This window comes from Salvia splendens, chromosome 4 (assembly GCF_004379255.2).
Source record: "Salvia splendens isolate huo1 chromosome 4, SspV2, whole genome shotgun sequence".
Lineage (NCBI taxonomy): Eukaryota > Viridiplantae > Streptophyta > Magnoliopsida > Lamiales > Lamiaceae > Salvia > Salvia splendens.
In genome coordinates, this window is record NC_056035.1 from 40357362 (window position 1) to 40370044 (window position 12683).

Here is a 12683-nt window from a genome sequence, read left to right on the forward strand (position 1 = left end):
ACTCCTAATTTAATAATTAAAAATTAAATAATCAAACGTACTGGCGCGCAGCTAAATTACGCTTTCATCAATGAATCTGAAATTGTTTTGTTTACTTGGTGTAGAAAAGTAATAGTCGTACTACAATTAAAATAGGATACAATAACATATGAATAAATTGTTAAGTGCACGCAACCTAATCCTCTAGTGTGACGACTTCTTTTTATATACACACACACATACACTGATACACAAAGTCTATGTCACTATTTTTGAGCATTGACTCCATTAACTTTAAATATTAGTAATTCAATTTGTTATGACAATTTAAATAAATAAATAAAATAATAAATCCAACTTTCATCTTATGGAGTGTAAAATTCTAAATTAAACGAATAAAATAGTAAAATAAATAACGTTAAACAATAGACTAATAAGAGTTTTTCTGCCTAGTAATGGTCACGTGAAGCATAATATTTCTATATACATACATAGTAGGAGTAACATATATAGCTGAACATACATGTTTTTAAAAAAAACAAACAGACAAAAAGATTCCGTCTGTTTTGAGACGATACGATTCTAGTTACTGGTTCAGAATCATCCTCTTTTCAACATCACTCATAACTCTGTGTTTCATTAGAGAGAGAGAGAGAGAGAGGGAGATGGGGAGAGATGATCAATTGGATGCTTCTCTACTGTTTAGTGATGATGGAAACTGCAAGAGAAGTATGAGAAGGAGAAGAAGCATAGCTCTCTGCTTTATCTTCCTTGCTTTCTCAGCCACAACTGTAGCCTGTGAGCCTTATTCATTTGTTTTCTTCTCTTTCTTCCCTTTTTTTGTTTTCTCCTATTTCTTGTTATTGCAACTCCACTTTATTTCTGACACAGAATCACATTTAACATTAAAGTAGTAAATTTTAGAATGAAACAATATTTGTATCACATGTCTGATTTTTTTTTTCTGGCAATAACTTCATCGAACAACTTTCTCCAGTAGGCCACGATGAATTGCTAATACGCTTCTCTTCTATTCAATTGGTCGGGGTTCGAATAATTATGGGGTAAATGGAACCATTAATAATCCTCTTTTAAAAAAATAGGAGTATGTGTGGGAGAAAAAGGTAGATTCAATTTGATCATATCTGTGTGACATCTTGAATCTTAATTAGCTTATTAAATATTTTTAATAAAAATTGGCACCAGTTTTTGCTTTAAGAAGTGATGATGATAATCAATGGGATTGGGAGTTAGAATCAAGACCTTTTGTCCGAAACGACGACGTTGTAGAGTCGAATCAAGCGGTAGTTGCAGCTGACGATGGCCGTTGCTCCGAAATCGGCGTCTCAATGCTCGAAAAAGGCGGCCACGCCGTCGACGCCGCCGTCGCCACCGCGCTCTGCCTCGGAGTCGTCGGCCCCATGTCCAGCGGCATCGGAGGCGGAGCTTTCATGGTGGTCCGGTCCTCGTCCGAGCCGGGCGCGGTCGCTTTCGACATGAGAGAAACCGCCCCGGCCGCTGCTTCGGAGGTAGGCTCGGTTTTGTAAATCATTGAAATAGTGTTTATCTAACGCGTCTTTCATTAATTTAGGACATGTATGAGGGCAATGAGGATGCTAAGCTCTTGGGTGCATTGGCTATGGCCACGCCGGGTGAGGTAGCCGGGCTTTACGCGGCCTGGCTGAGGTACGGGCGCTTGCCTTGGAAGGCGTTGTTCGAGCCCACCATCGAGCTTGCTAGGGGCGGGTTCATGGTGAGCCCGTACCTCGGGCTGAAGATCAAGGCATATGAAGAGAAGATCAAGGCCGACCCTGGTCTGACCAGGGTCTTTGCCCCGAACTCCACGCTGCTCAAATATGGCGACATTTGCTACAACGTGGAGCTCGGGAACACCCTGCAGGCGGTTGCTGAGCAGGGCCCGGAGGCCCTGTACAACGGCCTGATAGGCGAAAGGCTGATCGAGGACGTGAGGCGAGCGGGCGGGATATTGACTATGGAGGATCTAAGGAACTACAGAGCAAGAGTGACTCCTGCTGTGGAGGCTGATGCATTGGGGTACAAGATCTTTGGAATGCCCCCTCCTTCTAGTGGAACAGTCGGGCTTGCCCTGGTGAGCCAAATCCCGACTGAATTAATCAACAGAGCATTCATCATATATTGACAATCTTTGTCGGTGCAGGTTCTAAACATCTTCAACAGCTATGGAAACCGCCATGCCGCTGAAGGTGCGTTAGGCCTGCACCGTCTCGTGGAAGCCCTGAAACATATGTTCGCCATCAGGATGAACCTGGGAGACCCCGAGTTCGTAGACGTAAGCAGAACTGTGACGGACATGCTTTCGCCTTCCTTCGCCAAGAGGGTTCGAGAGAGGATATTCGACAACACCACATTCCCAACCGAATACTACTTGCCTAGGTTCGTGATTCATTTTTCTTTTAGGACATGTTTGGTATGATAGAATCAGTATCCTCAATAGATTCGTTTGTCATTCATTTTCTAGTCTCGTCTCATTCCATTCTTTCATACCAAGCATGGCCTTAACGATGATTCCGTCTTCTTGTTCTTCAGATGGAGTCAGCTGAGAGACGAAGGGACGAGCCACTTCTGCGTGGTGGACTCAGAGAGGAATGCGGTGTCGATGACATCGACAGTGAACTACCCGTTCGGAGGAGGGGTGCTGTCGCCCTCCACCGGCATAATTCTCAACAACGAAATGGATGATTTCTCAATACCAAGTGAGGTATCATCACCTGATGAGCTCCCACCTTCTCCATCCAATTTCATTAGGCCAAACAAAAGACCCTTGTCTTCCATGACCCCCATCATTGTCCTCAAGGTAACAACAAATTTGAAATTGGATCTTGTTTTGTTTGATTCTTGATATTTGATTTAGTACACATATACTGTTTATTAGGATAATGAACTAGTTGGAGTTCTTGGTGGGAGTGGTGGTATGGATATCATTCCAGCAGTGACACAAGTCTTCCTCAACCATTTTATACTGAAAATGGAACCTCTACCAGCTATTCAAAGCCCAAGGGTGTACCACAAGGTTAGTGGTGGAGTATATAAATTCAACCCAACATATACAAATATTTCATTTATCGCCAAATTGTCCGAAAATCCATGAAGTTCTGTCAAATTCTGATTCGTTCCGTAACTTTCAAAATCAGTCCAAAAAAGTAAAAAAAACTGTGAAATTATGATTTGTTTGCAATTATCTCAGGGCAAAAAAATCCAGTCACCTGAATTTAATAATATTCTTGACATTTTTCAATCAAACGACGATGTTATCTAACTTTATGAATAGATGATATCGTTTACTTCACTAATAGTGAACATGTATGATGTGGTGCAGCTGATTCCGAATATCGTATACTACGAGAACTGGACGGTGATCGATGGCGAGCACATTGAACTGTCTGGAGAGAGACAGCAGTTCTTGAGAGATAGAGGGCACCAAATGGAAGCTAAAGCAGGGGGAGCAATCTGTCAGCTTGTTGTACAAAACATTACCAAATTGGGGAGAAAAATGAAGAACGACATCGGAGTTTTAACCGGCGTAAGTGATCCCAGGAAGGGCGGCTGGCCGGCGGCTGTCTGAATCATACTCATATTTTACCACATTTGGATACAAAATGTACATACTCCACAAACAAGGTGGTGCATTGCTACTAAAAAATACTCCATATTCATAAAATTTTCAATTTACTATGTTTGGGTTCCCTCCATTTTTTTTGAAATAAATTGGATTTATTAATGGGTTGAAAAAGGTTTCGACACGAAATGAGAAGGCAAACAAAGGGTAAACACAATGTTTGGCACATAGGGTGTCCATATCACGTATCAACACGACCCTTTGTTATTATACTATCTTTGTCCTTTAAAAATATCAACTATTTCCAACCCCGAGTTGATTTTAATGGTTACAACAATGAATCTCTATCTTGCACTATCTCAACCTCAGGCCGAAACGAACTTCATTGTTGAACACAAGTTTAGGGGTGGCAAATCGTGCGTGTCGGGTCGTTATCGTGTCGACACGATAACAACAAACACGAACACGACCCGTTAAGAAAACCTCAAACACGAACACGAACACGACACGAAACCCTCAGACACGAACACGACACGAACCCATTAACGACACGAACCAATTCGGGTCAACACGACACGATAACAACACGTACACGAGATGACACGATAACGACTCGATAACAACGCGACCTGATAACGGTTAAACCTATTAAAAATGAAAATAATAAGAATTAATAATATTAAAATATTATTTGTTAACGGATAACACGAACACGACACAGACACGTATTGTTAACGGATAACACGAACCCGATACGAACACGACACGAAATTTTCGTGTCCTTAACGGGTCGACTCGATAAGGACACGAACCCAATAAGCTCTGACCCAAACCCATTATTTTCGTGCCGGTTCGTGTCGTGTTATCGTGTCGTGTCAAAAATTGACAGCCCTAGTCAACAAGAGAGATATAGTAATATTGTTTTAGAATATACTGATATAAATAGTATACTTATTCTAAATATAATATAGTTAATAATCTATAATAATGAAGTCATGATTTTATTTAGGTTCAATTAAATATAATGAGAAAAAAAATAATCAGTGAAATTAGTCATTGAGTGTAGTGATAGCCCATTTTTTTAGTGGTGAGCAACACACTTTTCGCATTCATCAACAACTCAATCAGATCGTTTCTCAAAAATCAAAATCCAAAAAACCACAATCAGAAATTCAAAACCAGATCAAAGGCAATCGCAAAAATGGGGTTAAGCGACGAGCAGATATCATCGATGAAGGAAGCGTTCAATCTCTTCGACGCCGACAGCGACGGCAAAATCGCGGCGTCGGAGCTCGGGATCCTGATGCGCTCCCTCGGCGGGAATCCGACGCAGGCGCAGCTGAAATCGGTGATCGCGGAGGAGAAGCTGACGGCGCCGTTCGATTTCCAGAGGTTCCTCGACCTGATGGCGAAGCACCTGAAGGCGGAGCCGTTCGACAAGAAGCTCCGCGACGCGTTCCAGGTGCTGGACAAGGAGGGGACGGGATTCGTGGTGGTGAAGGAGCTGCGGCACATCCTCACCAACATCGGCGAGAAACTGGAGCCCGCGGAGTTCGAAGAGTGGATCCGAGAGGTCGACGTTGGATCCGATGGCAAGATCAAATATGACGATTTCATCGCGCGAATGGTCGCTAAATGAGGAAGGTGAGTACTCAATTTTCAGGAATTTTGATTTCTTTGCATTTTTTCCTATTTTCGCAATTTAGAGTCCGATTTAGGATATAATCAATGGAATTGGATAAAAAAAATAAGACTGCTTTGCATCTTTAACTTTCCATGCACATGCTGGGAATGAGATTTCGTTACTGTTGATATGTCGAATTGACACATTTAATATATCGGGATCGTTTGCTTTGAGTGATAGAATAGATAGATAAATTTAATCCGAAGTTAATTTGGGGTTTATTTTTCATAATTTCACACATTGTTGAAATTTGATAATTGTGAATCAGATTGTTTGAAAGTCCAAAACTCTTTCTTATTAAAAGTAAAGCTGCTCATAAATTGTTTGATGGTCTGATTAAGCTGATACACATCTACACTGTTTTTGCAGGTGAGCGAAATGGTGGTTCGTTTTATATCTATATTTGCATGCTCGTTTGCTTTCCACAAGCAGTGAAGATATGAATTATTATTTTTTATTTAGTTATTGATTTTACATGATCTAGATGCTCTTTGCTACATCAGTTTGTCACATTGTTTCATTTATTTGTTGACTCATCACCTAGTCCTAAGAGCAGTGAGCATTGTTTAAATTAAGATAATCAGATCGATTGATGAATATGTTAAACTGTTCTCACCAAAATTGTCAGCACCATACACAACGTCGTTTGATAGAGAGAAGTCGTATTTTGGCTAGACATAATAATAACCATGATAATTGATAAAATTCTGATTTTGCGTGGTTATGCATCTTGTCGGTGTGATTGCGAAGATGGTAAATAACATCATTTATCTTAATTACATACTATTTGGTACAAGAATTAATCTAACACACCGATTTGGAGAGAAATTGAAGAATAGGTGGGATTGTAGTGTGAAATTGGGATGTATTGTGAGGGTATTTACAGATATGAAAAGGAACAAAAAAAAAATGAAATGGCCCTTGGCAACGACTATTTGCCCAAAAAATTTAAATTTTCAAATGGCTATTTAGCCAATTTTATAAAAAAATAAAATAAAAATCGGCATACTAAAAAAATTACAGTAAATTAAAGGATAAAACGAAGCCCAGTCGTGGGGCTGAGGCATGTGCGTGAGGCTTCCGGTTAGTGATGTGGGTACACATCAAGTTACAAGCGAACCTCTGTTACACTATGTGTGTGTGTTTTTTGTGCACCGTTGCTCATGCCCTTATATGTTAGACTTGATATTGTATCGAGGAAAGTTCACAAGTAAGAAGATGTCCCAAAGAGATGGAGGTCAAAATCTTTTCCAATATATAGTAAAATAAAATGTGGGATCCCAACCCGTCAAATGATCCCATACTCTGATCCACACAGTATCTAGCTTGGACGATGACTAATAAGAAAACACAGTACAAGAACCGTGAACATCCGATACACACACCTTTGTGTTCAAAGAAAGGAGTCCATTTCCGCCTTGGATGATGTTGGACTTGAAACCAGATGTGATTGCTCTCCTCTAGAACTGAAACCAAAGAAATAGATCACAACGACCTCTTGGGAGGAGCCATGTTGTGGATGAGGGAGGTCGTCACTGCAAAAGCAAATATTTGCACACCTAGTCCTGCATCCATAGTTTGCAATACGGGTAAACAACTTATTATACTTCCACGTTTGTTTTCAGCATTCTACATCACATTAAAGAAATTTACCAAGTGAAACAACACCAATCTGTGAAACTTCCAGCTTTGATGCCGCCCACCTACTCAAATCTTTGATAACCTGTTCACATGTGCCATAACGTTTTTCAATTTACAAGAATAATATTTGTATATGTATTTAAGAAACCTTTTGAATTTCAACTGACAGAGGACTCAACATGTTTCCTTATGCACAGAGGAAAAGGGGCACCAAGATAGATTATTGAAACATTTTATAAGCCAAATACTACTTGTCATGATAAAACTTAAGATTATTGAGATATTGTCCCTTTGTACGGAAGTGATCCAGTTATTCATGCATGGCCACAAATATAATCAAAGTGAATTTTGTGATAATTGCTCAAGTTTCATAAGGATATGAAGAATCATGAAAAGTGTCTATTCTAGAATCTGGACTTCCATTGCCTTATTTTAAGTAACAAATTCACTATTTCAACTTCAGGAGGCCATTTTTCATGGTTCTTATACTAGTTAAGCTTCAACTGATTTTCCTCATCACCAGATAAGTGTCATGCAATTTCCTTAACAAATTGACTAGTAGAGATCTGGATTTCAAAAAGCTCAAATATCACAGGATTACTGTACACACTTACTGCACTTTTTTTGTCTATAGACGCACCAGGAAATAACTCAAGCACAGCGAAAAAGAAAGTTACTTTCTATGGAGAAATGGGGTTGTAACTCAAGCATAATTAGTATCATCTTTATCTGGACATGTAGCTAGTTTCTCTTCCTAAAAGATTCATAAGCACATCATATCAACAAAGGATGCCGAAGAAGATATCATACCTCAAGTGAAATTTTCCTTTGAAGTACAGAGACACCCGAGATAATAACAGCAACCGAAGATCCAAACAAGTACAGCTTCAAAAGGCTAGCACGGCTGCGCTTTTGACCTTCACAATATCAATTGAGGCAAAAAAAAATCAAAATTAGACCCCAGCATCTGCATTGGGATTTACTAACTGACAGAAGGATGTTTCAGCCTACCTAATTCTCCTATCAATAGAGAAATAAAGAAAATGACACTAGAAGAGACTGAAAGCCTATCAAGAGCTCCCCCTTCCACCGTAGGCAAAAATACAACTACTGCAGCAAGCAGTTGAATAATGCCCTGAAAGAAATTCAGAAATCGAAATCACAAATAAAAATAAATCCTAGTACAATTATAGGAGAACAAGAACAGCAGCAGAAACAACATTTAAGAGCAAAATATGCAATGTTGCTGACATAAATCTAATGCTGAATGAATGAGATTGTAGGCTTAAGCAAATGGATTGAACAATATAGCTGCCTTGTAAAAATCATGTATTTAGCCCATTAAGTTTTTAAGGAAAAATAAAACACAAAAGGAAAACGAAGAAACACCGATACACCAATAAAACTATTAAAAGAAGAAATTTTGTTTTGAGTTTTGGCTTCCTTTACCCCAATTTTTACTCTATAACTCAAAATTAAACAATAAAATCAGCCAAAATGATAAACCCATAAAATACCTGGATAAATAACAGTTTGCTAAGGCGAGATTTTCCCTCAGCTACTCTTTGGTATCCTTCAAAATCAACATAGCATCGGAGATTACTAAAATTCCACAGCAGCAAAAACGAAATTCCCAAAATTTTCGGGAAAATCAACCAGGAAAAAAGGTGAAAGTTTTAAAAATGTGAGCTTACTGGAATCGACGACCATTCGATATGAAAAATCAGAGCCATCGGTCCCCGATGGCCTCCCATTAACAGATTTTCTCTGACTCATTCCTTCCCCTTTTGTGTGGTTTAACTACTTTAATTGATCTTCAATTGCAATTACATGTATGAAAATATATCAAGTAAACTCTATTCAATATCTGTATATATATGTGTATATATTCAAAAGCATGATACCGTGATGAAGATAGATTGAAGCAGAAATCGCGCGAGGAAGAAGATCGATCTGATTCTATGGATTCCTTCCGATTTTGATTATACAAGTGTTACATTTTACAATTTATTTTTATACAATTCCTTGAATTTAAGTTATTTATTTTAATGTGATTTGTTAATTAAATTATTCAGAAATTTGATCAAATTGTGGTTGTCAACTTAAAATTTTCAATTATCTGGTTTATAATAGAATGGCATCTTTCATTAATGTTACATTATTATTCCATTTCTTTCGTAAACCCAATTAATGATGTGGAACTATATGAATTAGTACATGTATTAAGTGTCATTTTTATTTATTTATATTCAGTTTGATCTCTTTGTGTTGGTGGTTACAAGTTATAACAAATATATTTTGAGTAATGTTTCTCTAAATTAATAAAATTCCTTGATCACAAAGCTAGTTTATAGAGCTCAAATAGAGGCAGTCGGTGTGAGAGGCATATAGTGTTGGCTATTTGTTACTGTACTTATAAATCACAAATGATTACAAGCTCAAGAAACGTAGTGCTATCTTGTTTATGGTGAAACATAATTTGCAAAGATACCAATGCTACAAGCAGAGTATTGTCCAGACTCTCCAAGCCAAGGTGTTCCAGCTTGCATACTATGATGCTTTGTCCAGAAGTTGTATCGGAGAGAGGATGTTCGCCTTGCTCGTCTCCACAATGCAGCCATTCATAACCATTTCCTCCAGCATGAAATGTGCTTTCTCCAAATGGAACATGATGTCCAGCTCACACTGCAAAAAGTCCAAATGCAGTGACGAGGAGTCGAGACAACATAATCTGCTTTGGGGGGATTATGAACTTACCACATTGCCAAAATGACGATCCATAGTTTCGACTAAGAGGTGTATAAATTCCAAAATAGCGAGTTCATTCTGCAAAAAACATAACCAAACAAGGGGATGAGTTCATTTTGATATAGTTACAAGCAAAGTTGCTCACTCACATATTAGATGTAATGTTTTACATGAGCTTAGCACCAAATTCTGTGAGCCGTCTCTAAACTTAAGGTTAATATACTCAAGCCAGAGAAAACAGTTTCCGAAGCTTGATGGAGTTTCTCAATGTAGTTAAATACCTTTGAGCTTGTTTTGATACTAGAAAATTGTAAACACAAAAAGACCTGGAGTAAGTAACAAGAGCAAACTCATGAACATCTCAAGTTGCATGCCATAAAGTACTTCTACAAATCTGATTCCACATGTCTTTCATTGTCTATATTGTTTGTTCTCTGAAAGAGTAAATGCAATAAAAATAAACAAGATACTATTGGGCTGAGGGTATAAGTTAGCCACACAACTTGACAAACACATGGTTTTTCTCTCATGTATCAAATACTTCTCAAATTACATGACCTTGGTACATGGATAAAGATCCTACATATGAAGCTCAAGATGATGCTTCATAATACCATCAATAGTAGTAACCACATTTAGGGCTTTCACATCATCTACATCAGAAAGCTGTCCATAACAACCAAAAGTCTTTTTCTTTCGGTGCTTTATTAGCCAGTAATTGTTAGTTGATAAATAGCATGGTGAAGAACCATAATAAATGCAATTCATGTTCTAAATCATCAATAAAGATATATGAAAATGTTCACCCAGATATCTTAGAAGAATGAGTGAGGAAACAACCTTCATGAGATTCCACTTACTCTCTGTTTATTTACTATCTTTGAGAAAATAGACCACTCAATACACAAACTACATCTCCATTAATATTCAAGTCAAACAACTCACTGCAGTCCACACTTCATATATATTGAATTGAGCAACCATAAAATTTTAGACTATTTCTTCACATTCAGAAAGCATCGTATAATTCGATTCTGGAAGACAGGCATTACAAGCTCAAGCAAATAAAGGCTAGGCAGTAAGACTTTTATGTAAAGAGACAATAAAACTTCTTTTTATAGTTAAGAGACAGAATGACTTACTTCTTCATTGTCTACTCCAACCAGGAAAAATAGTGATGCATATCGCCTATACACCACTTTGTAGTTCCGATGCTCGACAAATGAACACTGTTTGATACAGAAACAAAATAAGCTTGCAGCAACAGAACCCCAATTCACACACAGGAAAAAAATAAAAAAGATTAGAGAGAGCAAAAAAAGGTAGAATGGGAATAAGAAATCGAAAGAATTGTGTTTTCCTCCAATTATGCAATATCAACAACCCATGAGGGAAAATATATACTTTTTAATACAAAATGTTCTGCAATCAGCAGGAGAATTGCAGTACATATTAATGTAAGTACGAGGGCAATGTCGTTAGCAGACAATGACACAAATTAATTGATAATTAACTACTCTGGTGGGCCATTTTGAACTACGAAAGTGGCATAGGAAGATTGATCCCTTCAGCAAAGATGACATTTAATCCCCAGAAACAACTCTAGCCTTTAGCAAGACCCAGTAATGATGCCATAGACACCAATCAACTCTATACTTTAACCCATCTAGACCTCCTACCAAGCTTCCTCATGGTTGAGTGTTTCAATGTATGTACAAATAAACAGACCTCATTCTGCTACATTAGATTGCTTAAAAATTTAGAGCGAATCAAATGCAGCTTCATATGGATCAAGCCTCGAGACTTACATGTCAAACTAATTAAAAGAATCCTCTTTGCAATAAAATCTCCAACCACAGCAACGCAAATATTAATTCAACCGATCAAACTTCCACCGATCGAGGTAGTTTCTAACAAATCGCCTAAAACGATTACCCTTCGATCAAGCAATTTCCGGTGACATATCAATTAAAGTCAATCAAATGGCAAATTCACTAAATTCAGCTACGGTTTCACCAACTGGTCGGGAAAAGGAAATCATAAACTCGGGAGGAGCGAAGGAATTTACCAGAATACATAAGGAAGATTACAATTCAGGAGCAAATATGAGAGAGGGATACCTGCTGTTCGTTGCGGGTGAGGCATTTACGAACGATTTCGCCTTCGAGTGCTCGTCGCTCTTCGATGTTTAGGTATTCGTAGTACTGTGCTAGACGAGTCTGCCCTTGCTTGTTCACCATTAATACGAATCTGATCCCCATTTTTGGCCTTCTCTTCTTCCAATTTCTGCAAATCTTTCTACTGCCACAGGTGGAAGAAATTTCCCAGCCAGATTTGAGCTTCCTATTTCTTGCTCCATAGTCCTGTAAAAATTGTAATTTCGGTTTCAGCCCCTCAACTATTCATATATTCATGTATATACCAAATAAACCAGGAATTAGCCCATTTGGTCCTGTATAATTGTCTTATGGTACTACCTATTTATAGTTTTTTATGGTAAGTAAAAAAACCATTGTGTAGATATCCTTTTGAATAATATTTTTATGAGTGAAACTGAAACTAATAAAATTAGAGGTTTATTATCTAAACTCCAAGATTATGATATTCAAGTGAAATGTATAAATATGATGATAGTATCCCGTTCTTGTCGATTAGACATGCGAGTAAGAATAAAAATCTCTCTATTTTAAGTACATGAAAGACTGGTTCTCTATTTAGAATCGTCAATCGTATTCCAGGTGTATTATTTATATAAATATTTTGATTTGTAATCATGCAACTGTGAATTATTTTTACAAGGTCATCATAGATACATGTCTTTGTTGAGTTATCAATAAATTGCTCAAAAATAAAATGTAATGCATCACATGAGAACCGGATAAAAATAGAAATCCATTTAAGTTTTCAAACGCCTAGTGATTGAATGCATTACATTAAGATCGAATGAAATATTTTCATATTTTGTACAAGTACAAAATTAAACAATGTTGAATTTTTTTTGTTTTGAATGAATTGTCTAATTATCTCAGGTCG

General features: G+C 37.7%; 4 protein-coding genes across 5 annotated transcripts; 2 read left to right on the plus strand and 2 right to left on the minus strand.

Moving 5' to 3' along the window:
- Positions 1-518: 518 nt before the first annotated feature.
- Positions 519-3693, plus strand: LOC121800077 (glutathione hydrolase 3-like). Its single transcript, XM_042199636.1, has 7 exons — positions 519-777; positions 1186-1508; positions 1571-2089; positions 2159-2394; positions 2548-2815; positions 2894-3031; positions 3338-3693. The coding sequence occupies exons 1-7, from the start codon at positions 645-647 to the stop codon at positions 3581-3583; spliced, it is 1863 nt and encodes a 620-aa protein (XP_042055570.1). The 5' UTR covers positions 519-644; the 3' UTR covers positions 3584-3693.
- A 965-nt stretch (positions 3694-4658) lies between these two features.
- On the plus strand, positions 4659-5844 carry LOC121799274 (probable calcium-binding protein CML13). The gene is made up of 2 exons (XM_042198593.1): positions 4659-5221; positions 5631-5844. The coding sequence occupies exon 1, from the start codon at positions 4779-4781 to the stop codon at positions 5214-5216; it is 438 nt and encodes a 145-aa protein (XP_042054527.1). The 5' UTR covers positions 4659-4778; the 3' UTR covers positions 5217-5221; positions 5631-5844.
- Positions 5845-6493: 649 nt separating this feature from the next.
- Positions 6494-8956, minus strand: LOC121800078. Of its 2 annotated transcripts, none has more exons than XM_042199638.1 (7): positions 8807-8956; positions 8597-8716; positions 8420-8475; positions 7914-8037; positions 7713-7819; positions 6915-6984; positions 6494-6826 (listed from the first exon to the last, which is right to left on the minus strand). In XM_042199638.1, exons 2-7 carry the CDS (start codon positions 8676-8678, stop codon positions 6747-6749), a joined length of 519 nt encoding a protein of 172 aa, XP_042055572.1. In that variant the 5' UTR covers positions 8679-8716; positions 8807-8956; the 3' UTR covers positions 6494-6746. The 2 variants fall into 2 exon arrangements, with proteins under 2 accessions (XP_042055572.1, XP_042055573.1); XM_042199639.1 differs by having other exon boundaries at positions 8597-8722; positions 8807-8899.
- Positions 8957-9198: 242 nt separating this feature from the next.
- LOC121800079 (AP-4 complex subunit sigma) lies at positions 9199-11982 on the minus strand. Its single transcript, XM_042199640.1, has 4 exons — positions 11771-11982; positions 10793-10879; positions 9660-9728; positions 9199-9587 (listed from the first exon to the last, which is right to left on the minus strand). Exons 1-4 carry the CDS (start codon positions 11909-11911, stop codon positions 9453-9455), a joined length of 432 nt encoding a protein of 143 aa, XP_042055574.1. The 5' UTR covers positions 11912-11982; the 3' UTR covers positions 9199-9452.
- Positions 11983-12683: the final 701 nt, after the last annotated feature.